At 41.6% G+C, this 27,821-nt stretch overlaps 1 protein-coding gene across 3 annotated transcripts; it reads right to left on the bottom strand.

The window, feature by feature from the left end:
• Window positions 1–17: 17 nt before the first annotated feature.
• MFSD6 (major facilitator superfamily domain containing 6) lies at window positions 18–27,738 on the bottom strand. 3 transcript variants are annotated; one of them, XM_054278000.1, is made up of 8 exons: window positions 27,646–27,738; window positions 18,030–19,626; window positions 12,904–13,001; window positions 7,254–7,415; window positions 6,594–6,692; window positions 4,574–4,854; window positions 2,432–2,450; window positions 2,123–2,211 (listed from the first exon to the last, which is right to left on the bottom strand). In XM_054278000.1, the coding sequence occupies exons 2-8, from the start codon at window positions 19,571–19,573 to the stop codon at window positions 2,201–2,203; spliced, it is 2,214 nt and encodes a 737-aa protein (XP_054133975.1). In that variant the 5' UTR covers window positions 19,574–19,626; window positions 27,646–27,738; the 3' UTR covers window positions 2,123–2,200. The 3 variants fall into 3 exon arrangements, with proteins under 3 accessions (XP_054133974.1, XP_054133975.1, XP_054133976.1); XM_054278001.1 differs by having other exon boundaries at window positions 2,163–2,211; window positions 2,432–2,455; XM_054277999.1 differs by lacking the exon at window positions 2,432–2,450 and having other exon boundaries at window positions 18–2,211.
• Window positions 27,739–27,821: the final 83 nt, after the last annotated feature.

The raw sequence follows: 27,821 nt of genomic DNA, 5'->3' as shown, positions 1-27,821 counted from the left end.
ACGTTGATACTATTAAATATGTTATGGATATTTTATATTTCTTACCACAGTTTTTACAGTTTCACAAATATCAAAATCCAGGTGTACATGTCCATTTTGCAACATAGAATGACTATACAATTCCAAAAAGAGCAGGCATTTCAAATACACAATTCTGAAGTGTAAACACAGTGTACAAGCTCTTCACTTCACAATCCAGGTGCTATGCAGTAGCAGCTGAGGTAACACCATACAGCATGAACTCAACAAATGGTTGGTTAGCCTCAAGATGATTTTTAGCATCCTTCTATCTTGTCACCTGTTCAGTCTTTAGTTCTCCCCCAAGTTATACAAACATACAATAAATACATTTCTGATTTTAAAGGACACTTAGACAAGTCATGAGGATTTATGTGAGTACAGTACATTTAAGTTCAAGTGCAAAAAAAGTAACTAGTGGCTAGTCATTGATGTTTCTTTTTATTGTCTATGGTGTTGGTCCCAGGCACTGCCAGAACGTGGGTTGTTCTAAAAGCACAGCTAAAGCACAGCTACGGGACACCCCTTCAGTCAAGCTAAAAGTTGTCAAAGTGGGTAAACCTGTGCACCCCCTTTCCTGCTCAGCTGCTGCCACCTTCCTCTCCCTGACTCTGGGCTCCTGCTGGCCTTGCCTCTGCTCAGCTCAGCCCCCCAGACCCTCCCCACGGAAGGCCTCGTACCTCACACACCTCTGGCTTCCAGGAGGGCAGCGCTCCCTCAGTCCCAGGGGAGCAGAGTGCTCAGCATCTCCCGGGAACAAGCTGCTCATCTAAGAGCATGGGCCAAAACACTGTCCTGACTAATCCCCTGACTCTTCCCTGAGCCCGAGGATTTCCCTCCAGCAGCAATTTTCACTATGCACCAGCACGAGCTGGCTGCAGACAGTATTAAGAAGCATGACAAAACATAATCCAAAGTCCTCCAGTGTCTTGACATTGGGCAAAGTAACTTCCTAAACATACTGCAATTGAGTTACATTTGCTTCCTCCTGAGAATCTCACTCTACTTGATTTCTGCATCCACTACTTTGCCCCTATAATCCTAAACATTTAAGATTTTTAGGTGATTCCTCCCTACCCCCCCACATTCCCTAGGCACTTAAAGCTTACTTTTTTCTTAATAAATAACCATAATAACTACACTGCATTAAATAAACCCCTGTATAGATGGGGAAATAAAAAACCCAAAAAGATCACTGATCAATCTCAGGCTGTGCAATCTAGATCAAAGACTCCTGTGTCAATATAACATCAAACCTAAAATTACCCAAATGCACACAACCTTATGCCCACCTGCAAGGCTGCAAGCACAGAGGGTAACTTCTTCAGAAGCTTTCCTCCAGCTTTTGTGTGGCACTAAAATGCCAGTTCAAAACCTTTGCTTTGCAGAAATAAACTTCCATCTCAAATAGCTGAACATTAGCTTCAAAAACATATTATTTGAATATGCATATGGTTTACTTCATACCTCACTATGATATTAAGATACATTTTCTTAAGCTACTCTGTTTCTGAGAAATCTTTCCAGAGATACTTTCATGACATTGCTAGAATTATTAGATCTGGTATTTTCTGATAGACTATTCAGGGAAATTCAGTGTCTCTCTTAAAAAACTAATTTAATTTTGATTTGGGAATAAATTTAAAGAAAAAAAAAATGATCCAATCAAATCAGACACACTGTGCCTCAACAAATGAGGAGTGAACTCCCTTTATTCCACAGATGGTAAAGAAATTTCATAGCACTTGACTCAGCTTTAGCAAAGCAGCTGAGAATTCTCCCTACCATTAGATCTGGCCACATCACTTCCCTCAAGAATCCGACCTTTTGGCTTCCCTGCTCATGTTGCTCTGTGTAGTCATATGAATATTCTTTATATAGTTAAAAGCTTGCACTGCATCACGTTATGATTGTTAAGATGAAGGAAGTCCTACTTTAGAGCTCCTAGTCCAGCGTTTCCCAGGTGAGAAGCAGAATTCCATGCACTGGATTTGGTAAGATGAGCGCGCCTCAGGGCCCTGCAGCAGCGGGCTGAGCATCACCATCCGACACCACGCGGCTGCCACCTGCTTGGCAATCTGATGGTGCTGCAGCTGTCGGTGCTGAACAGTTTCTGGACTGCTCAGCATCTCGTGGATTTTGGGGTTGTCTTGCTGAGCTGGCTGATGAAGCGCTGCAATTCTCATTGGTTTTCTAAAAAGAGGGGAAAGGATTGCATGGCAAAAGTCAACATAAGTACTCAGGACACTGTCCCCAGTGGCACCCCCCAGATGCATTCAGGCACTGCTGGAACATCACAAGGCACTTGCTTTGAATGCCCACAACATAAAAAAAGAGTCAAATTTAAAGCAGCAAAGCAAAAGAGGTACATTTAAATCCAGATGACACTAATAGCAAGCAGACAGCAGCTTACCTTCCATATCTTTTCCTAACTGCACTTTCCCAAGAAGCATGCAAAAAACAAACTTGTGTTTCAAGGGGAAAAAAGCAATTAACCGGTCTTCAGTGTTTAGACAAGATAATTCTTATGACTAAGCAAGTCTATAACTCTTTTTTTTTCATACTTTTTAAGTACAGTTTTTCTCAGTTGATCCCACCCTCCCCAAGATACTGCTCAGACTGGCAGAATTTTTGCTGTATTGATGTACAAATCTATCCAGTCTTCTCAATCAAGCCTTATCAGGGAACATAAGAGCACATTTAAACACCAGTTACATTCCCAGGGCTAAAACAGCAAATGTCCACACTAACACATTTCATTAGAAGGTGATGCACTGCCTATGATTATTTGTTCTGCACTGAAGCAAAGAAAATAAGGCTAGTATGTCCTTTAGTTTGAAGGACTACGAGCAAGCAGAAGCAAAACTAATCCAAAATCTTAATGAAATAAGGAGGAATCATTTTTGTCACTAATTCTCTGTGCACTGACCCTCCTTCCAAATGATCTATTTTCATTTTAAGGAAGCTATTTAACAAATTCAGTAAGAGAGCTTGACAGCCTTTTCCTGGTTTCAGTATTTTAATATCATCAGCCTAAAATAAATGACTGAGCAGAAAACCTGAAATATTTTGAAGCAAATTTGTCCTCTTGGAGCACTGAAGGAGGGATGAGAAATTTTGGAGAATACACATGATGAAGAAAAAGATATAATTTTCTTGGTGCATTGAGTTTTGGCACATTAACAAGTACTTTTGTATCAGCACTGTATTTTTACAGGAGTAAAAGCATTGTGAAGAGAACGTGCCATAGAGAACAGGCACAAAAGCCCTTCTGGCACTTTGCAGTGCTCAGAGAAGCAGCTGGGCTGTGTCTGGCAGTGCTGGACAAGTCACTCTCAGACACCACACACCTGCAAAACATCATTTTCTCACCATATCCATTGCCTGAGTTCTGTGTAACTTCTTTGCTCTGATTTAACAGAGGGCAGTTTACATTAACCAAGACCCTGAGGACATTTGCAATGGGAAATTGAGCAGTTGTTTGGACACATTACTTTGATGTCAGAGAACTTGTGATATCTTCAGCTCACATTCTTTGACTCTGGAAAGGTCAAAACCAAACAAAAACCCCAGCCAACCTAAAGCATGCCTCTCACACACTTCCAAGAATAAAGTCAAGTAAGAAAGGCAGGAGGTCACTGACCAGGTGAAATTCCTACACCCAGCTCTGCTGATTCACACTCACATCCCAAATTACCCATTTCTAAAGACAGCACTTGTGGAAAAAGCATTTCTGTGTTTACGCCTACAGGGTGCAAGAAGGAACCTCACCCACCCTGAACTTCAGGCAGGTAAACACAGGGCTGAGACTGCCCATGCTGTTCCAACCCTGACTGACAGCACCTCCCTACTTGGCTTAGCAGTGTGCTCCAGCTCCAGCTGGAAAGGCATGGCCAGAGCATTACAAGTTCAAGATCCAAGCCCATCCAACCACTGAGGCAGCTATTACAAGCTGCTCTGTGGGGAGTCTGAACAGAAGGGTAATGGTGCACAGTAAGCACCAGCCACCAGATATTTTAAGTCCCAGGATAGCTCTTATCTAGGTAAAAAAGAGATTCACTTCACTTGAAAAGAAGGTTTTGTATCCAATCAGCAGCTGTCTGGAACACAGCAGCCATGTACATGTCTGACAACATCATCTAAGGAAGCAAAACTAAATAAAATTAATTTTACAGTCTGTTAAGCAGCTGTGCATCTTCCTGTTCAATTATCACCTTGTTAATTTTACCAAATGCATAACCTGCAGATTCCAACTAACATGAAAAGAAATGTAAACTTCAAGAGAATACAAATATATCCAAGTCTGTAAAATAAAGTCCCTTTCTATGTCTCTTCTCCTACCATCTTCAGGAAGATACTACTTGCAAAGTTATCCTGCTACATTATACATAGAAAACAACTCTATTTCATACAGTATTTCAACTACTGTGTCACAAGTCCAGTTATACTACAAGCTGACAGAAAATACCTACCAGGTACTAACAGATTTACAGAGCTATAAAGATTTTAAAGCTGCTAAAATTACATAAGAGCTTCCTGAACATTAGAAGATTACCTGTAAAGGCTGATTCTCAGGAGTGGGATTGGTTTTGGATAGTTTAACCATCTCTTTTATCTGGTAGACAGCATAAGCTAAGGTGACCCACGGAGAAGAACTGATGCCCCAGGCAGGCTTGTTCACATCCTCTTGCTCTTCCTGGTGTTTAGTTTTCTTTGGAGGGAGTCTGGGCTCAGTCCTAGGCATGATATCTTCCGACTGCTGCTGCACAAGGTCAATAGTTGCTATGGGAACAGGACTGGAAGGCACTGGAATCCTTTCCGCCAGCATTGTCTTTTCTGAAGTTTAAAACAAAACCATCACTGGCAAAGCTAACAAGCTTAAAAAAGAACAACCCTGATGAAGCAGACAATGAGCATGAGCTTTCACACTGTGGTTATCACTGCCCTGAAAGCAGAGCACTGGCACAGCCACCAGGAGCCAGACCAGCAGAGTCTGGTTAGGGAAACGTGGCTGCTGGGCCCTGGAGCATGAAAAACTCCAGTTGTGCCCAGCAAAGAGTTCCTATGGAGTTAGGCAGTTAGTGAGACAAGAATTAAGGGTGGTGACACACTGGAAGACACAAAGTAATCTGTCAGGGTTTCACGTAAAGGAAGAAATCCTCCCAAGAGACCTTTACATCTCAGGTTTTGCAATAAACTGTAATAGTTTTTGTAACTATCTTGAAATGTCATCCATAAAATGACTGCCATGACCCAACCCAACGTGCCTTACAATCCTGAAGAGCCATAGTATTCATACAAAAAATAATTAAACAGATTTTTAGTAACTGGGGGTTATTTTCAGTACTAGCTCTGTGCTCTCTGTAAAAAACACATCCTGTGAACTTTGAAAAAAAATTTTGCAAAAAAAATATTTTACAGATTAGGAAGATCTTTCTTTCAAAATTATAAAATTACTCTTATACATTTGTTTTACAAACTCCTAGATAGTACTGGATATTTTAAGCAAGGGCTGGATGTTCTCAAGGAGTGAAGAAACGAGGAGAATAATCCTGCACATACTTGACCACATGCTTCATTTTACTCATCCAACTGGTCTGCTTGAAAGCAGCCTAATTACTGTCATGCTTTAAATGAACATACACACTGTTAAAATGGGTAGTGTGTATTAAATGAAAACCAAAGACAGAAACAAAGAGAACAAGGCCACTATGAACAAACTGGCCTTTTGTGGCTTCATGTGTAATTAACTGACTGCTGATGGGAAAGTGAAGCAGCAAACAGCCTTGTCACCTTTCCATTTTTTGCCATTATCATTTGAACACAATTGAGGAAAATACTAGCAAAATATATATTTGAACACTTCAGTACAGGCAGCTTGATAACTTAATTTAATATTCCAGCTAAAGAAAACTAACTTTCATTTCATACTCAAAACTCATACTGGAAAGTATTTGGGCAAAAAGCAGCTCAAAAATTCATGACTTTTCACAGTTAGCCAGAGTTTTATTGTCTTTGTAAGAACTGTAGTCACAGTAAACCCCTAACTTTGCTCCAAGTATTTAGTTTCTGGTTAGCCTTTATATTGATAAAGATGGAGATTAAGAAGTTCAAGTTCCCCCAGAGGGGAGATATCTCCAGTTTAAAAAAAAAAAATCTATAAAATTTTTTGTCCTCTGAAGCCATCTCTACAATTTCTAGCAGGTGGCTTTGACAGAATATGAGAGCACAAAGAGGGACTGAGGTGACCTTAACGAATTGATGCAACTGAAATGACTCACTGCAGCTGTGAAGACTAACCTAAGGATTCTCAGAACTGAGAGGACAGAGGCAGCAAAACAGATCATGCTTTTCTTCTATGGACACTCAATGCTGCCCTTCCTGTACCAGCAGCAGCACACCACTTCAATATCTTCATTGCTCAGGACAAAAACTTCCCACTTGAAAATGAACTGTTTTGTCAAATTCAAGTTAAGACACCAAAGATACAAAAGTAAAGGTGCAAGAGCAGCTACAGAGACATCTGTTTTTCACTACTTCTAATTCTGTAGTGTCTCTGTGACATGAATATTTACCTTCTTCTTCATCAGGAACCAACATCCACTGGATCAGTGCAAACAGAAGCAGAATCACTAAACAAGCCATCCCTATTCCTCTGAATGTGGCAGCAGGACCTGTAATGAGATTTTTTTTTTCCTTAATTGAGAACCTACTTATTTAATAAAATAAAATGAGTCAGCATTATGTGCTTCTTGGCTATATACTGCCCATGAAGACTCTTATTAGCTTGTTTCATAACATTTTCCTCCCCCATCACTTCTTCAACAGGCTTTGTAAAGGATTTTTAAGCAAGTAATTAGATTCTCATTTGTTCATCGAGAGGCTTTATAGTATCAAGCTATTCTCTCACACAGGATTCATTCATCTTTCAGATGAGGTTAGGTATGCAACACAATAATGAAATATCTAGGTGTAACATATTGAATCAATCTGGAACACTGACAGAACAAAGCCATGAGCAATTTGGTCTGAATGCAGTGCTGACCTTGCTTTGATCAGGGGCCTGGACTGGAGGTCTCAGAGCCCTCCCCAGCCTGAGAAGTTCTTTGATCCTGTATACAAAGTGTATAACTCTTAACATATAACAATACCTACAGCATAAATAAGTTTAAAGCCGACAGTTTGGTAAAACCAGAATAAACAAAACTAAATTTTTGAATATTACTTTTGCTTACCGAAGTAGTTGACCAAAACCCCTCCAACCATGGCTCCACATCCTCTGCCCAGCCCCAGGTGCAGGCCTTGCAGAATTCCCTGTGCTGATGTCCTCAGCTCCGGAGGCACGGCCGCGCTCAGGTACGAGATGCAGGCTGCCCAGATAGCTGCATGTGTGACACCTGCAGAAAGGAGACATCAGCAGGAAGGCCACAGGGGGGCCAACACAACATCTGAGCAACTGCACTCACCAACTGGAGCACGTGGAGAGAAAAACTACAAAAACCCTCCAGTGACAAATGGCTGTGCAGTACAAATTGGCTTTTGGTACTGTGATACTGGCACCCAAGCCACAGAGAGACAGGACAACCAAGCCACAGAGAGACAGGACAAGTCCTCCTGCAGAGCCTGTCAAAAGCTCTTTCTCCCTCTAAGATGACCTCACTTCTCCTCTGGAGACACAGTCCCTAGGGAGACAAGTCTCTCTGCCAGATTCATTGTGCCTTCAACAGTGACCCAGGGCCTTTGGAACACAGTCCCAGTTTCACAAGCTGCAGGCAATTAAAGCATTGATGCCTCTCAGCAGTCTCCTTACCACCACAGTGAAGCAGCACAAATCCAGACAGTATCAGAGATATCCATGCCATCTCAGAGGCAAGAAGTAATCCCCTCCTGCCCTTCTCACTCCCTGCAAAAACCCAGCAAACTCCCTCAAACCTCCAAAAACTTCCCAGCAAACTCTTTCTGAACTCAACACCAACACACTCTGCATTTAGCATGGAATGGTCCAGATGAGAACAGCACACAAGCTTCTCAGGTTAGGCCAAAGACATCACTTTCCATGGCTGCTGTTGAGAGGCAGAGTCACTGGGCCTCCCTCCTGCTGCAGCTGCATCCTGCCCCGTGCCTGATGGGCCTGATCCTGCGTGGGTGCTGCCACTGCTTCACCCACTCCTACAACAGCCATCCTCAGTGCCACCAACCACAGCTCAGTGACAGCCCCAGTCCTCAGTGCCACCAACCATGGCCTCATGACAGCCCCAGTCCTCAGTGCCACCAACCACAGCCCCATGACAGCCCCAGTTCTCACTGCCACCAACCACAGTCCAATGACAGCCCCAGCCTACAGCAGAAACTGTGCAAGTGTCTACACAGCATATTCAGGTTTAACTACCCAGCACATTCAGGTTTATCTACCCAGCAGATTTGGGGTTGGGGACACTTTTTCCTCCTGCAGGAGAGCTAAGGGACAGCCAGCACAGGGCCCTCAGCGTGGGAGGCTGGCTGTAGGTAGAACCTTCCCCTTAGAACACCTGTCTGGGGGCCTGTGTGGAGTGGGGAAGGACAGGAAAAGGCAGGGTTGTGGAGAAGTTAGAAAAACAAAACAGTTTTGTAGTTCATTACACATTAAATAAGCCTGAACTGTTTTGCCACCCTCAGATTGAGTGGGATTTTTTTTTCCTTATTTCAGAGGTATTAAAAATAGTCATCACAGTTTACCAATTCCTAAGCTCTACTGCCTCAGTTTTAAACAAATATTGGCACAACTGATGATTCAGTCAACATGTTTCTGTCCTCTACACTTGACTTAGTAATGAACAGTTGGACAATCAATAATTACTTAGGCATTTAGGCTGAAGACTCCTAAGAGCAAGAAAACACATTTTTGTAACATACAGAATAATGTGGATTTTGCTTAGGAGAAATAAGCAATAGCGCTATATGAAATTGATATAGTGCAGGTACACACATGTTAGATGTCCACCAGGCTATCCCGGTCAAATTCACTCAAAATCAAACTCAAAACTCCTCAAGCTTTGGGTATTACACATATATATGTGCATGTATCTCTCTCTCAAGGTTCTGGTACTAGTACATCACTGTATTGAAAAACAAAAAGCTTGCATTAAATTGAGTCTGTATTACCTTACCATTTAGAGTTTAAGGCTTTAAAACTCACAGATTTTCTATGCAAAAAGCTAAAGAGTTTTAAAACTCACTGAGTCTCTACTTTCTTTAATGCAGAGCCATGGGTGCATTGCAAATAGCAACCAAGAGCTGTCCCAATAACAAAGCAAAGCTAATTTAATATAGGTAAAGTGGTTTTGGTTTAGAAAATGCATCAATTAACATAAAACATTCAGTTTTATTGGCTGTTAGGAGCAAGCCAATTCTTAAAGCCAGGCAAATAAAAAACACATCAGAAATTATTTGAACTGAGTTTGTTTGAACACAAAAGGCCATAACTTAACCAACAGGTTCTTGGATGTTTTCATCTTTAGCACTAGAACACAGTGTTCTCAGTTTCTCTGAAAACAAATCCATACTTTAAATCAGCTCACTACACTTGCCTTTAAAGGCACAGCCTTTTTATTTTAGTATGTGTACATTATTAATGTGATTTTTATTATTTATACAACAGTAGCTATTTGAAACAGTTTTTACCACAACTCACATAAGAAGTCTGGTGTGGATTACTGTTACTGCTAACCACAATTCTTTTTAAAAGAAGTTGCTCACTATATATATTGTGACATTATTTGCTAAAACCACTAACCACCATTTCATCATGTGCACAACAGTTCCAACAAGTGCAGCAACCCTAGAGTGATGCTTGTAATTTTAGTGAATTTAGGGTAATTCATATGTAAACTGTGAGCTGAAGATTTGGGGATCCAAATTTATTTCAAGAGAAATATGCATCATAATTATTGTCAGCCAAAGGCCAAACTCTTTGCTCTCTAGACATAACTGTGTTGCTGGAACATCAGTAGGAGTCACTTCTTAGAATAGTACTTGTTTTGGAGTTTGCTGAGTAACTGCCAAGTGAAAACAGCTCATTTTCAGGTTAACAAGATGGTTTTGTAATTTAGAAAAAATTCCTGTCACGCAAATTGGAGAGCTAGCATAGCTGTTATCAGAGAACCTGGACCAGTGCCCTGGAACAATAAATTGCAGCTAACTAGCATAGCAAAACTTTATCTGCTAAGTGCCAAATGAACAAGATTGCTTGTGTGTGATATATATAGATGTATATGATTTACAAGGATGTCTTGAAATCTTCAGTTATTACAGATTCAGCCTTAGCTCTTATTTTCATACATTGCCTGTGCAAGTCAATACAGCATAGTGGTTGAAAACTTTGGATTGAGAAGTGAATTGTTTAAATCTCCTCATTTACTCCTTTGAGAGTGCAATGCAATGAGAGCTGTCCTCATCCCATCTACAAACAGCAGCTGGAACACAGCATGGTTCTTATTACAATCAATAGATGCAGTCTGCAGAGTCATCTCCCAGAAAGGTCTCCATGCCCTCCAGCAACAGCACATGGGGATAATCCTGCTTGTACTGCAGGAACATTTTAAACAGAAAAGTAAATTTTTTACAGAAGTCAACTAGAAGTTCTGTTAGCCTTAAAACCCCTCAAGCTGAGGAGTTTACATAGATTGTGACAGCTTCCTGGAAAAAAGTTCTGCACAATTAGAGCAAGGACTTCACCAGGGTTTTCAAAGACCTGTCAACTTGATGGCCCACATGGTGCCCACATGTTGTACACAATCTACTCTTTTTTGGTTCTCAATACAATCCTTACATAGAGAAAACAGCTACAACCCTTGCTTCCCTCTGTCAACAAGCTCACTTAAAAATAAGAGCTTCCACCTCACCAAATTTCATTGAGGTATCACTTCTTACTGCCACTGACAATACAGTGGTTATGTTGGAGAGAAAGCAGAGCCCAAAGAAAGAGGACTTGGAACTGCTGCAGAGAAAAAAACCAGAACTCTAGAAAAGAGGAAAACTGGTAAGAGCAGAAAGGAAATGAATCAATGGGGGGGGAACTCAGCAGTACTTCTAAAAAGATAACCTTGATCCCCCATTTGGCAACCCTGAATGGGATGACTGGAATCCCACAAATGCAGGGCAGTGGTTAGACACACACAGGGCACCCATGGACATCAGGGACCAACAAATGACGTGTGAAAAGGGCACACAGAACACAGAGAACCGGGGCTGGGTGGGGGAGCTGTGCGTGGGCTTGGTTTGGGTTTAGCTCTCTCATTTGCTGACTATAAATAACTGCAAATAGCCAGATTAACCAAGGAGCCCATGATTCAGCAGTGGCTAAATATGGTAACATCTGGCAGATACGTTTATGACAAAGTATTATTTTGAAGGTCCTTAATTTTTTCTTCAAATCTCAATTATTCCAGATTTGTGCACTGTGTACTCTTGCTCTGTATAAAGGCAAACCTATGTATTGTGCAACTCATATTTAAACTTCAGCAGAATAAAAACCACATGCAAAGTACAAGAAACTTCTTTTTCAGCCATGACTTACAGGATTCTTCCAGGCACAAACTTATGGCTGTGTAGGTTAAACCAAAAGGGGTTTTCCCTGTATTTTGATATGGGATATCTTTAAAACAGGATTACCTAAAAGGCAACATCTAAAGCTTTGTATTCATCATTTGTTTTCCCTAGATGTTTGTGCAGGTGGGAGTATAACACATACTCATTCTTCAAGTTCTTTCTAAACATGTTCCTATTTTAACACTTGGTATGAACAATGAAGCATCAATTCAATAGTTGTGGTTTGGGGGCTTTTTTAATAACAAAATTCAGAAGCTTGCTGATGTGGCAATTATAATATGATAAACTGTGTTTTGTTAGCTCAGAACTTTAAGGAGCCAGGACACAAATGGATCTCTGTGTGTATGTAGAGATCCACACAGTGCTCTCTAATGGCATTTTGTAACTCAAAGTCTACCTTGCAAAGATTTCTGTAAGTATAGTAGAAAAAGTTAATTTAAATTCAAGTTATGCTGCACACAGAAGAATAAAACTTCTAAGTATAATCTGAGGAAAACATTCTAAATATTATTATATAAAACCAAAATACTGGTTTTAAAAAGATGGTAAAAAATGGTACTCTTCAAATATTGAAGAAATACAAAGTAAAACAGTTCCACTTTTTCATGGTACCCAACACAAAAAAAAGTCACAAAAAAAGACACAAAAAAGGTCATAAAACTAAGCTAGAACAATGTATACTTTAACATTGCAATGAAGTTCTTACAGACTTCTGCAACAGGATTTGAAAACAGGACTCAAGTTACTTGTCAATAGACCACACCTCTATCCTTGAAAATAAGATTGTGAAAGGGCATGTCTCTTAAAGAAGTTCTCTTAGCATTGAGAAGCATTGAGAACTGCTGCTCTAGCTATTAAAACAAAAATTCTATAATCTAAAAGCACTGAGGGAACTGAAATATTTAACAGAGACAGAATGACCCAGACTATGCTTGGAGGTTTTCTGCGGCATCCTTTCAAGGACTGCAACCTCTGGCATTTAATGACATTCACATTTATCACCAAACAGGATTTGCAGTAGGTGTGTACCCTCATAGCTCATGCTTCTGTCTCTTTGTTTATTTAAAGGGTGTGTTGGTCTCACACAGTTCTGTTTGAATAAACACAGAACTGTGCACAAATGCACACCCACCCTTTTGACGTCAAATATTTCCCAGGATATACAGCAATGGTTTATGTGTTTTATGAACCTGCATCTTCTGGGGTATTTGTGGTCAAAACAACAGAGAAATACCAGATTTTTTACTTAATCATAGCTCACTTGAAAACAATGTAATGGGAGCACCTGGAAGGTCTTACCTTGCAGCACTTCCATCGGAAGAACAGTCCAGGCATTTTCCAGGTACGAGATGTAGATGTATCGTGCTGTGTTACAGGCAAGGCCAATATAAAGCACTCTAAAGGAAACAGAGAAAGGAGAAGTTAGGACAGTCTGCACTTTCCCTTTCTGGTATGTTATAATACAGCTTACTGATTTAGAACTTATTTGGATGCATACGGTTTGCCAGTCTAAAGCATTTGCTCAACAGAAAATATATCCTTCAAGTCCTACTCCCAAACATAAACTCTCCTCCTGCCCATTCAACACATTCAAAATCCTAATAGAAAGAAATAAGTCAAAGAGACAGCAAACCCACTGAGCTTTTAATTGAGGTCTGTAGTTCTATGCCACACTCTAAATGGGATTATGTTTCAGAGAGAGAATTTCTGAGTGCATTCAACATCCTTTCCAAACAACCTGCTTTTCTAATCATCCAGAGATTCATTCTGCCATTTCAATGAAAGCCTGGAGCAGGTTTGTATTAAAGGAATTAATTTTAACCCAATTAATATAAGTTTATAGTCCCAGTATCTGCAAACTGCTCAGAACTACTCTAAAACACATCCCACAGAAGCAATATGGTTTATAATAACATGCCTCAGGATAAAAGTTAGCCATCCTGTTGAAAAGCAGCAGATGCTGCATCTCAGAATTTAGAGAAAAAAAAAAAAACCAACAAAAACTCTTACAACAGCTTTTAAACAATGAAATACAAAGACTATTTGTGAAGTGCATTTCCCATTGCACATTTAACCTGATGACTCTTCCCTTCCAGTTTTTAGATTTAGCATAGCTTCCCTCTGGGGTGCTCATTCATCCAGCTATCTTCCTCTTATTTTTAGATAGATCTTGGGAAACAAAGACTTAATTGAAAACATGTTTATAGCTTGAAAAAGGGTGCTATTGCAACCTTTAAAGATTTTTTTCAGGGACGAGGATAATTTGTTGTCCCAACAGGGCTTGTTGTCTGAACCCTGGTTGGGCATAAGTGAAATAAATGCAATTGGTAATTAAGGTGAAGCACTGACCTTGTGAAAAGGCTCTTTATTCTTTGTGGTGCTTTTTCAGTTAGTTTTTCTACAAATGCACACCAATGATTAATTAAATGGTACAGAGCCACTGGAAAATCTAGAGTGAGGCACCATCACAAAAACACAGCATCTTGCCAACATCTGAGGTCTCCAAATACACATGTTGACAGTGAAAAATCCACTACCAGAGTTTTTATCATGTCAGTGATATCAAAAAAGGCCTGTGCATTTCACAACAAGATGAATTTACTTTCAACAAGTAGGGCAAGCTGGCAGGAAGTCATCTCCCCTCAGTCATAGATCAAACCAAGCTGTGCTGCTTCCAGATACATGTGAGGTCCATGAATAGCTGGTTTAAGCTGCCTTTAGGCAACAAAAGCCCAAGCATTCAAGGAAGAAAACATGGGAAGCCATGAAAAAGTTCACTGTTATACAATAATGAGAACAAACTTGTTCTTTGTGCTGTGAATCATAAATTTCATCTCATCCTTTAATTAATGCCTTCTGTTCCAAACCAATAACTCAGTTCCTTTCATAGCCACAACTTAACATAGCTCTTATGTAAAACCACATTTCTGAAATGTATTAGGACACATCAGCCTCAAAAGGTAACCAAACTCAAAAGGTCTCCAGGCTCCTGTCTTCACTCCCGTACTAAAAAGGTCCAGGGTGATGCATACTCTCAGGAATACAAAGGAATGGCCTCACATATACATTTGTTTTTCCTCAGCAGCAGTACAGATGCACCTCTCTGTTTAGGATGAGTTCCAGACAGCTTAATTGCACTTTTGTCTAGCAAAACCTTTGTTCACCAAGAACTGTCTTCCTATCTCAGCTGCTCCCTACCACAGCCAGACCAGAGATGTGACCTCCTGCTGCTTCAGAGCTCTTCCATCATCACTAACCACTCACCTACCTGTGTTTTTCCAACACGTTACATTTGCAGAAAGATTTGGATTTGGAGTTTAGGAGCAGCAATTTAGTCAGGTTCTACCTCTTAATTTGTTAGAATATATGTACAGAATTTTAGGTAAATTACAGTTTATGAAGATTTCTATAAATATGGTTTTGGAGGGGTAGGTCACACGAAAACTTTTGTATATTTACAGTGTCTTTTCAAAAATGAATTTATAATAATCACTTAAGCTGCCTATCAGACCTAAATGGAAAATGTAAACAGATGTTCCCTATGAACCCTATATGCAGCACCCACAGAGACACCATACTCACTTCACAGGTTACACATTTAAAGCCCTGAATCTATATTTGTGACAAGGAGTCTGAGCTGTTTACAGCCATGACTACCAGTCTCTGCTTCCCATAAAAGCTCACATGCTGGAACTGTGGTCAGACAAACACATTCTAGCTTAACCTCAAGTAGGAAGTTATTTTCAGAGCTTGACATCATCTTCTTAAGTGACTAGCAGTTCTGAGTGCTTCTACACCAGGTGGGATCTAAATATTTCATAGCCAGTTTTGCACTTTTTTTGCTCACAGTATCATAGAATGATTTGGGTTGGAAGGGAACTTCAAGATCATCTAGTTCCAACCCCTCTGCCATAGGCAGGGACACCATTCATTAGGCCAGGTTGTTCAAAGCCCCATCCAGCCTGGTCTTGGACACTTCCAGGGATGGGGCAGCCACAGCTTCTCTGGGCACCCTGTGCCAGGGCCTCACCCCTCACAGTAAAGAACTTATTTAAAGAACTTCTTCCTAATATCCTCTCAAAGAAACACTAGAAGCACACATGCACTGCACAAATGTATGAATAGTAGAGCTAATGAAGTCAGAAATTGGGCATTTTAATCAGCAAATATTTAATACGATCGTGCATAAAACGCTTGGACAATAACCTGAACATTAGTTTTAAAAAACTGTGAAAACATAGGAGGTTTCAAACTGTTGTAAGGGTTTTATATGCCACCACATACAATGGTAGAAACAGAAAGATTTTTAAGACTTGAAAAGGGAAACTGAGCTTCTGTCTGATAAGGTGTAAAGCCCATTTCCTTGCAGTTCCACAAAGGACATTCAACAGCCTTTTTTCCTGCTACTGTGACAATGAATGCAATTCTGGTACTCATGCCTGTTGGCACAGAAAGAAAAATTGAATGACAATATTGAAACACTTCAGAAAGAAAGTCTACATCTAGAAGTCCAACAACCCAGAGGAAAGGAATTTTGAGCTATTAAAAAATAGATAAAATATCCACACCAAATGCTTCTGACTAAGGATATGGTGTCGGAGGCTACTGGAACTTTATTCCTAATAGGAAAATTATTATCTGCACTAGACAACACATACACAGAACTGTCAAAGGAGATGATCTATGAACTCCTATCCATATTTCTTTGGGGAAGAAAAAAAGAAAAGCTTGCTTCCTCTCAAACACACAAAGATCAGAAAGTACAAGGTGGCAGGCAACCAGGAGGAGTCATCTCAAACTGTGATGACTAAACACAAGCATTAGATAACACTAAAATATGACTAATGTGCATTTCCCAGGTGTAGGTATGTAGAACGCTGTTTCATAGCAAACAGGGACCAGTGTTTAAACAATTCAATCTTGATCCCATCTTGGCTTCACAGGTTTAGCAGTACCAAAAAAAAACCAAAAAAAAAAGGAACTGATCCCCTCTTATCATCCTTCTTTTCACTGCCCAATGGGCCAATGCTCCCATCCCCTCCATTTAATCTTATTCACAATCCTACCACTCTTTCAGTTTTCATTCTTTAGATGAAGTCTAAGCCTGAATTTTGTACTATAATATACATTGAAAGAGCATACCCAAGCTATCTTTAGCTATGAAGACTGTGATCTGTTCTCACCACTCCTCCATCATCATATCCTTCCTCCAGGCTTTGCATGCAAGGTGTCATTTTCTCTTACTAATTATTGTCAATTTCAGAGATTAGGACTGACTCTAAGTAAAGAGATCCTCCTCAGTTTCAAGTAAGAAAGAATTCCATCTTTTAAGTAATCTCTCAAATTACTGTGCTAAACATCTCAAACATTTTTAGTAGAGGGCAAATGAATAAAAATATTCCTCCCAATAAAAGCAAAACGAAGAGCAAGACCTTAGAACAGAATACACAAAAAGAACAGTGCAAACAGCTTAAAAATACTTACATCTCAATGCCTGTATGATTATAAACTGGGTATTTGGAAAGGATATGATGCTAACAACACACAGCTCTGAACTTACATGCACAGAATACCTGAGTAAATATTAAAAAAAACCACCTCTGCAGCTTCATTAACTCAGGTTTTCCCCATCTTTCCTCCCCTGTGCTTTTTTTTAAAAAGTAGAAGAGGGATTTAGAAGGCTATTAAGTCAACGTAGTGAATTTACTGGAAACCAATGCTCACTAATACGCTGGAAGCGGTCGCTTTCACTTAGACAAGGCAAAAACAACAGGACAAGCCCTGCAGCCATCTCACTTCATAGCTGACACACACACTGCAACTGAAGGAGGAGAGCAGGCCCTGAACTAGTAAGTGACACTGCCAGGCTGCAACCTCATTCTGCCAACACCCAGAGTCTGATTACGAGGCCATGTACACAGGAGGTGCTCACCTCGTTTCCTCAGCTCAGCTTCTCCCTCTCAGCCTGCAGCTGACACCTTGACACCTTTCCAGGCTACCGTGGGGGCAGCGAACTGCCCTGCAAGGGGAACTAGGCTAAAGCAGAATGCTGCTACTCACAGGAAAAAAAAGTGAAAAACTAATGGTATTTGTGTGTCAAAACAGACAACCCTTGAGTGGGTGGCAATTTGTAAAGATCTCAGAGCGATGCATCAGGGAACAAGGCTATCTTCTGGAACCATCTGCAAAAGGTTATGGTGCCAGGCAGAAAGCACATACTAACATGCAGCTCAAATGCAAAGCAAGCATTTCAGAGCATTTTCAACTCTTAAAATAACAAAAAAAATCCATCATGTGAGCCACATAACTGCGCATGAATTTGAAAAAAAAAAAAAAATTAGTTTGAGTTTCACTTTGTAGCACAATGGCTGAGCCTGAGAGTCACCATTTTTTGTATAGCTCTTTAATGAGTGCTGCCATCTTACCTGATGTGACCAACCAATTCAATGAGTTTGTGGCTGAAGAAATAGGCAGTCAGCTCAGACACATGGCTGAGCACAGAACAAACTCCAAAGAGAGTGGTGGTGCCATTCAGGTCTTCCAAGTGCCAGTACAGAAAGGTGAACACAAAGCCATATCCAAAGCCCATGAACCAGGCCACGAAGAGCACGGAGCCATACTGGATACTGCACAGCAGTTTAATTAGGTCCCAAAAACTGAAAGACTGTGACTGGCTCATACTGGTAGGAGTGTTATCTGAAGATTCATTGGAGGCATTTCTGTCCACCTGTGAGATCTCGACCTCTTTTCTCTTATTTTCATCTTGCTTGAAGTGCGTGTAATGAAATCGAAACTGGGTGGCCACAATCAGAGCCATTGTCATGAGGACACCAAAAACAATGAAAACGATCCTGTAGTTCTTGTACTCTGGAGCTTTACATCCTTGGCCTTCAATGGCAACTTCTGTGTGAGTATAGTCAATGCCAATTCCCACGGAGAGCATGGCCAGCCCCCAGCCCAGAGACCCCCACATACGCTGCAATCCATAGCGGTCCCGGTGTTTGCCGAGGTACTGCAGGGTTATGGTGTCCACAATGGTAACAGAGGAAGCACTGAAAAATTCTCCTATTATGACAACCAGCAGAATGAGTAGAAAGATGGCCTCTACTTCTTGTTGGTCATAAACGAGCACAACTTGGTCAGAAGGCATGGGCTTTGTGCTGATGGAAGCTGGGGTGGTGCTCAGAGTTGTGTTCCCTAGTGAGGCTGGGCTAGTGGTGGTGCTTTGCAAAATCAAATGGGTACTGTTCTCCAAGGTAACATCCTCACCATTGCTCTGTGTAGGTACCGGGAATGTTACTTCAGGATTCAGTGTCCCTGTTGTTTCCAAAGTGGCTGAACTGGAAGTGACCAGGTCTCTCCTCCCACGAACTTTCGGGGATGCAGCACTCACTGTGGTTAGTGGAGAAGCCATGGAGGTGTTTTGCAGGATTGTTGTTAAAAGGCTGCTTGCGTTGGTGGGATGTGCAGGGGGAAGGCCCTTTGGTACACATCTTAAGGTGGCTGGTCTCACAAATCCAATGCCCAGGTTGAACAGAACCCAGCATAAAAGTGAAAACAGAAGGACAATCTTGCCTTTCTTGAAGCGATCTGCCACCACTCCCCAGAAGGGAGCACTGCAAAACTCAATAAAGTACCTGATGCCCACCAGAAGTCCACTCTGGCTGGGGGTCATACCCAGCTGCTTGTAGTACACGGGCAGCAAGGGGTAGAGAGAGCCATATGCAGAATAGAAGAAAAAATAAAAGACCTTTGAGATCAGAAGATCATTGTTGATTTTGACACAGTGCTTTTCTAACCAATCCAGCTCTTCATCTGGGGCAGTGGTTGTCTCTGTGGAAGGGGATTCATTATTGGGTGGCAAGTCTTGATCCTTGGAAATGCCATTGAAAGGATCTGCAAGCACATACTTTCTCTTCTGCTCTTCTTCATCGTCGGTTAGAATGGCCACCTTATCATCAGCTGCCATGGTTTACCACAAGCATCCAGGATCTGGTGGACTCTCAAGGAACTAGGGCTACCCTGTGAACAAATAAAACATAAGGTGGTTAAGGAGAGCAGGACCTGCAATGCCAGCCATCAAGGACAAAGACAGCCTCTTTCTTCTAAGCAACATTCCTGAGCAATAAATGCAGTGTTCAGGGTGGAGAAGACCATTTGTCTAGACTAGTGGTACATGGTAGCATCAATAAAAATGAGTTTTATGACCAATTCTGTGAAGTTCTCCCAACATCAGCTTTTATATTGTGCAACAAAACATCTTTCATGTTTAGGAGTGAGAATAACCTATATATTCAGAGTTACTGTGGCAATTAAGTGCTAGTATTTGCAAGTTCTCTTCTTTCAAGTTAGCTTTTCTCCCCCAAGGCTAACTGCTTTATTTCCAGTATTCCCTCCTATGCCAAAGGATAGCCATGATTTTGTAATTAAGCAATGCAGCCACATATATCCAGGTTATTCTGACCATCAAAACGTATTATCCAAAGCCTCATGATGGCCTTCAAAAGGCTCAGCAATCTCCTCTTGAAACACATTTTTCTAAGCACTCCACAGCTGCAGCAGAAATTGATGGGAGGCTTGAGCTTCTACACTGAATGAGAAGAGGTTGGAATTGGGATGGGGCTTAAAGATCAAAATTAGGGTAACAATCTCAAAGACATCAAAGACCTGGGAGCAAAGAAACAGACACAGGGCCTATAAAGCTATCTTCAAGTCAAATTCTGAAATGGAAAAGAGGTGGACTGGGAGGTAACAGCACTGCAGCTGCCTGCACTTATCTTCTGCAGAAGTGCCTGCCAAATTGATAAACAACACTAAAAAATAAACACTTAGACTTTGAGTGACCAGTCAGCTTTCACATTTAAAAACAACCTATTCCAATAAACTAGCCTAGCTAAGAAAAGCTTCCTTTTCAAAGTACAAAAACCAGCTCTGCCAGCAGGCTATCAGCTCCAAATCATTATTAAAAAACTGGTTTTGCTCTGTTGGTACCTTTAAATTTAACCTAATAAGATCACCTCATGTTCATTGTGAGAAAGTTAAATATTTTATATATTTTGGTTTTATAATCCTTTCCTGTTTGGATTAGTATTACTATCACAGAGTAACTTTTTCAAGGACCAATATTTGCAAGGAGAACCAGAAGAACCTGAAATTTCTCGAACAGGACTCCATTTGTGATCTTGACCTGCTCAAGGAATTTGAAATTGGACAGGATGATCCTACAGAGTTCCTTTCAACTCAGGATATTATATCATTCTATGATAAGTATTTTTTTGCAGTTCTGTACTTTATTCCAAGTAGAAGAGGACAATAAAATAAGTCTTTCATTACTCATCTGAAAGCACAATATCATCCCTTTAAAATTAGTCATGCAACAGTATATTCAGTGCCTTTAAATTAATTGTAATTCATCATTATTTAATACTGACAATGGATTTGGAATGGATTATTTAATACTGACAAAGGCTAATAAGAGAGAAGAGACTAACATTCAGTAGTATGTTAAATTAATTGTGCCCTATTGATTCCACATATATAAAACAGCTGACAACATGCCATGGGTATTTCTAAAAACAACAGTTCATGAGAATAATCTAAACCTTACACAGTTCAGTGAAAGACAAGTCTAAAAATACCATCATTAAAATCCCAAACACTCATAAGGTTTGTCTATGTTTTTCACTTTCAAATGTCATTTCTATGGGATACTATCTACGAGGATCTCTGGTTTCACTTAGGGAGAAAAGGCTACATACAAATCTTGGAACCTTAAATATTCATGTATTCAGGGTCAGAAGTAAATGAAAAGCATGCCAGCATATACACAGAGATTCAAGTTTTTTCCTCCAGTTTCTTCAGAGACAATCCAATTAAATTTTTTAAAAAGTATTTCAACTGTCAAAAGACTAGACAGCCCTAATTAAGTTGTTAGAACAGTCAAATGTGAAAGCACATTTTCTTGCTCTTACCTGTTACCATCAAAAGCCACATGAACCAAAACCCAGCAGCTGTCTAGTGAGCTCTTGCAATTTTTGGTTCAGCCAACCACATCCACCTGACAGGTGGAAGAACTGTGGGGTTTTTGCTCATTTCTATAACCATAAAACAAGCCCTTCTAATGAGTAAATTAGATCAGTCATCATCTGTGCTCTTATTTTCTTTATGCCTTCCCTTTCTCTGACAACAAAGACTCCAGATCTTGTGCAGGGCCCCACTTATGTCAAGGGGATGTAACTGAGCTTTCAGTATAGGCTCATCTGTTTGCTTGCTGCATCAGAGCTTTACAGCATCTACTTTTGAAGAATAGATTTCCTGTTCCCCAGACATGACAAGATAGAACTCACATTTTAACCACGTGGATATTTTAGGAGAACTTCTTTGTAAGTATGGCTTAAAATTATCCTCATTTAAACAAGTTTATTCCTGTATATGAGCTCTGATCCAGCTGGTTTCATACAAATAATATTGAAAGCTTTTAGAGCAATTACTATTAATTTTGTTTCCCTTTTCTCTTGAAGTGGAATTTCAATTCCATATGTTGTATGAATAGTGAGAACATAACAAATAATGATACTGTTAATCTTTAAACTCTTCAGTTGCTGCATATTCTTCCCCCCTCCACAATTTTTATTTGCCTCAGCATCCATCTTCTAATGCACTGCATTTGCATAATCCAAAAGATCCACTCCTGCTATTCTGACTGGAACATTCTGGGTTAGAAGGCTATGAAAAGTCTATTTCATAATAATTTCAGTAAATATTTCCCCACACTAAGAGCTTCATTGAATGTTATTAATAATACAGAATATACTCTTCAGAAATATAACAGCATCAAGAGTGGTAGGAGCCATATGGCATTCTTTATTGTTTTGATCACTAGTTTGTTTAGGAGTCAGGTTTTTGAAAGTCATATTAAGCAATGTTTTAAATTCTAAAAATAATTGACTGAAAACAAGAAAATGAACAGAGTATTGTTACTGAAAGAAATCTACAAAAACCCTGAACCAATGGGGATTTCCTCCTATGGCAAAAACCCCGTGCCAGTCAGGGATTGAACATGCAGCAAACTAGACAGATGGAAAAACCAATAAACTTCTCAGTGATAAGAGACTAGTTATGTATTGGTTATTTTAACCATTGCCTTCAAATACTGTATCTGTACTTTGCAAATACTTTTCTAATGCATAAGACTATAGAAGGACAGAAGACAAGCACAACTGAGAACAAACAACAGAGAACAGGAGTAAGGAAGAAAGGTTAAGAGAGTTAACAGATGGACTTCAGAGTGATTATAAATTTTAACTCATTTGAAGTTGAAGAGAACACAACATTCTGGTAGAGGCCTGCTGAATGTAATCAGCTCTGCCAGGACAAATGGGATCACAGAGGTTGCAGAGTGGTACCATCGCTCTGAAAACAGGAATAATGGGTTGGAGGCGTTACCCCCAAACTTAGGGTTCAGAAACATACAAGAAAGCCCTAAGATGTAAACTGGAAAGAACTCCTCCAGGAACCCTGAGAAAGCCCTGCAAAGGGTAAAGGGAAGAGGCGTAGCAAGGGCACAGCACAGCAGCACATGTGTCACAAGACAGCACTCTGGTCCTCCAACTAACAAACGAGCTTTTATCCTGACGGAGGATCCCATTTCCAAACCGCTACAGAACTCACAGCTGGGAACCAAGCCCTGGCTTCCTCACCAACCCATCACCCCTCCAAGGCTGCAATGGGAAGGGAGCTCAGTGAGCGCTGCAGTGCCGATTCCCCGTCCCCAGCCGCGATCCCAGCGCGGTGGGCAGAGCGCGCATCCCTCCCCTCCCTGGCTGGCAGCTGCACGGGGAGCGCGGCAGACACAGCGCTCTCAGAGCGGGATTATTCCGTGAGATCACGCCTTCTCCCAACCTCTTTATGCACAAGTGCGTGTGCTTCTCCTCAAAGAATGCACTTGTTAACCACAAGGCTCTTCTCCCTTCAAGATTTGCACAGATAAGATTTTTTTATGTAAGTAGAGACTATTATTTTTTCTGAGTTTCCGGCCCCACATCATCTCACATTGCTGTCACTTGCTTTAGTACCTATTCCTCAGCAAGTCAAAATCCACTTTCAAGCCCTTACATCTAGAACATGTTTTTTATCCAGTCATCTCCTGCAAACAGATACAACTTCCCTGCAGACTTACACCTTTGAGCAGCTATCTTGGGAATGGAAGAAGAACCATTTGTCCCAAGAAATTCAGTGATGACAGTGCAGCGGTCATTTTAAAAACTGAAATGAGCCTCTTTGGCAGGTAGGTAGAAAGAGGGTATTCTACATTTAGTTAAGTATCTTCTTGGCATTCTTGCTTTTATTTCTTAAATCGATCCTCATTTAGTCTGTCTCTCCTAATAATTAACAAGATTTCAAGATCAGAAAGGATAAAAAGCTAATCTACTCAAGACAACCTGACATTACAAGAATAAAAACAAAACAAAAGTAACAAAGTAAAATAATAATACAGTATACTAAAAACTCAGCTCTCCCCTTGGAGTCACTCTTCCCAAAACTTTGGACAAAAATCCCCTTTGCTTTGAATTACATCTCAGATTAAAAAAAAAAAAAAAAAAGGAAAAAAAAAGTCAATCAAGAGATCAGCCCGGGGTAGCAAATTCCTAAACCTCTCAGGAAAACACCACAGTACTTACAGAACCAGGCATTGAAACTTCATCTGCAGACCAACAGAAAGCTAGATTTGAGGTGAAAGTACTGTTGTTCTAAAATAAAGTTTAATTCACCATAAATATTCCATTCACTAGGCTTTGAGAATTAAAATATAATTAAGACTCACAAAGCAGAAACTCAAAATCTGGGTTTGAATGTATGTGAATGTTAAAAGACAAACCACCAAAAAAACCCCGTGACAGTTCATGAGAAGACAGTGCAAATGATCATGAGAGCCTTAACCCATTAAATACCTAAAAAAATGACTAGCTGCATCAGATTTATATTTATACAGCCTCAGAAAACATACTCCGAGCAGGAATGATCAATTAATCTCTCAAACAACATGCAGCTGTAGGAACAGAGCAGGCCAGCTTGCTGTTTGCATTGTGCAGATAAATCAAAGCCAGCCAGAATGGCATCATGTTTTAGTTGACCCCTTCCAGCCTTTCACTGACTAGAAAACTCACTTTGTAGCAAATACATTAAAGTCCACATGAAGTTTTCATACAAACATTTTAAAATCTGTTAATAGAAAAGATGTTTCTTCAAAACACTTCAAGTAACAAAGTATTGTTTGATCAAGAACAGGTCTGCTAGAGAAGTAGACTTGAAAACTACACGAAGGCTCACCTCACTCATCCCCCAGCTGGTGAAACTGCCATGAGTGCATCCATCACACAGCTTATGCACACCACCTCCTCCTCAGCCACCCTGCCCCATCAATCCAAGCTCCAAAACCTTTGGAACAAAGACTTTCTGCTACATATCTGTGCAGCAGCTCCAGAGGGAAGCCCTGCATCCAGCAGGCCTACAAGGCACTGCTGCAGCAGCCATAAATAATAGACCACGTTTTCCATTTTCAAGCAAGTTTCACCCCTAAGGAGCAGCCTGGCACTGTCGCCCGCATCCATGCCAAAAAGGAGGAGAATGTTATGCAAACAACTTACGTCATGGCAGAGAAGTGAGTGCCTGGACTCCATTCACTCTTGCATCACCAAGAGTTCCCAAGCCTCTCCCAGATAAGCCAACCTCCAGGCGGAGCCCTTGGATGGGCTGCTCCCTGCCAAGCCATCCAGAACAACGCCCACAGGGTGCCCCACATCATTACAGGTAAGCAGTTCCTCCTGTGAGGCCCCAACATGAGCACCTGACTGAATTTATAACATCAGAAACAACTCACATAGAGTGAATTTGTGCTGGGAAATGTCCTTGTTTCAACTGTAAAGCAAGACACAAGTGTTGTAACATTAACCAACGTAATTAGGGTTCCCATGAAAGTGAAACTACCTTGTTCAAAGTAAAGCACTTCAAACTGCTTTATTTTATGTTGGTGATATGCACTTACTTAATGTGTTGGGCTGTAGGTTTTTCTGCTTCAATATGGATATAAAAGCTCTACACACTGAGACATTCAGTCAATTAGATTGGGAGATAACAGTATGTCTGAAATATGTCAAGATCAGGTTTATAATAGGTTTAATGCACTTAAGATTGGTCTAAAGCTACTACAATAGTGCTAGTATTAACATTAAACTGAAGAACACTATGAATCCTCATCTATTCAAGAAAAACCATTAAACTCACATCTTAGGACTCCTGCATTCCAATCTTGTTTTCCATTTAATACGTGCACATTAAGATGTCCAAGTAGACTCTATTTGTTAAAGAGCTTGTTTTTAGTTGGTATCAGATTCCAGTTTTTTTAACCAGTTTTCCAGCTGTCAACTGCCTCCAAGGTTTACACTTGATTAATGATGGTAATTTCCAAGCGTGCTTTGAGCTCCAAACCAGGCAAGTGCCCAGGGCATTCCAGGAGCACAGCACAGTGCTGCCAGCGCTGGGGAGGGACAAGAGCACCCAGCTGCCTCTCCAAGCCTGGCAGCAGCAGCAGTCCTGGTCTGCTGCAGGACAGCGAGGCCTTCCTGGCCATTCCAGCCTCTGGGTCCAATCTGCAGGTGGATCATCCCACCAGCTCATCATTTCCCACACTGCTGTATAAACTCAGGCCCATTGCACTGTAGCTGAGGACTAAGATGAATTTTAGGCTGCATTCAAGCTGTACCCTAGTACCAGCTCTGTTACTGATAAATCACAGCTTCCACCCATTAGCTCCTCATTTTGTCAGCTTCTACTCTCATATTCTCACTCCACCTGTTTGATTTTTTTTTTAAAGTCTTCTCACGAATTTTACTGGACTTGTGACTACTACCACAAATACTAACCCTTAAAGGGATGATTATTTTCTTTTCACCTATTCCTTGGTGGGTCTTCAGAGAATACAAACAACAAAATACATGTCACCTTTGTCTATTTCTAACCAGTGAAACAAAAAACACACACAAAATAACCAAGCCAGAAAACTAGCATTTTGTAATCTCTTTCCTTGGACATTACCAACTAGTGGACAACAAGACCTAATACATCTTAGTAATGTAATAATGTTTGGAGAAGTTTTTACTGAAATACTTCAGCACTATGTTTACTCAGCTGTTCTCTTCTATGCTAGGTTATCCAACCATGTTTATCACTCCTCAACACTGCACTTTTTCATTAACAGAAGATTTAAAAAGAGTCTGCTGCTAAAACTTTAGAGCCACTAAACAGACAGGGATTTAAAACTCCATCTAACTTAGAACATCACAGGCATCCGTAGCAGCTATGGCACCTTCAGCGCTGACTTCCTAAATAAGTATCTGTTCCTACGCTTGTTCCAATAAACAGACGAGCAACCGACAGCCCGCTTACTAAACCCCACGGTATTTGAAGGATGTAAGGGCTGTGGATCCCAGTGACAGCCACAAGTAACGCCACGCCTGGATGCTGGCGGCAAGGAGAAGTGCGGGGATGCCTGTGCAGGAGCTCCCGTGGGACACGGCCCGGCCACCTCCGGGACTACGACTCTGTCACCGGGGAGGGCAGGGGGTGTTACACGGCTCGGCCGCAGCACGCTTCAACCACGATGCTGAGCTTCAGGAGAAGCGGGCCGGCACCCATCGAGCTCGGCACCCGTCAAGGCTGACACACCGGCCGGCTCCGGGAAGGCGCAGCTGACCGGCCCCGGCGCGGCAGGAAACGCCGCCGGGGAGAAGCTGCGGTACGGGCCCACGGGCAGCAGCATCCCGGGCGGCTGCGTGGACGAGGCCCGCCGCCCCAATGGGAGGGCGCTGCAGCCGGTGCCGGGGCAGACACCGGGGGGGAACGGCCTCCCCATCCCGGTGCGCCACAGCCGGCCCCGCGGGGCCGGTCCCCGCGGAGCGCGGGCAGGGGAGGCGGCGGCGCCCCGCCGGGCGGCCCCGGCTGCCGGCCCGGCCCCCCGAGCACCGCGGGGCCGCGCTGACTCACCTCGCCCGGGGGCGGCTCCGGGGGGGCGCTCGGCCGGGAGCATCGCAGCCCCTTCCCTGCCGCCGCGGCTGCTGCGGGCGGCGGCTCCGCGCACCTCCCGCCCCCCCCGGCCGGGCCGCGCCGCCGCCGCCGCCGCGCAGGGGCGCTGCGGGGAGGGACGGAGCCGCCCCCCGCCC

The sequence above is a fragment of the Melozone crissalis genome, unplaced genomic scaffold (genome assembly GCF_028551555.1).
Source record: "Melozone crissalis strain CALT ecotype California unplaced genomic scaffold, PUWL_Pcris_2 ptg000023l_1, whole genome shotgun sequence".
Lineage (NCBI taxonomy): Eukaryota > Metazoa > Chordata > Aves > Passeriformes > Passerellidae > Melozone > Melozone crissalis.
Note: the sequence above shows the minus strand (reverse complement) of the source record. Positions and strands in the feature narration are given on the sequence as shown.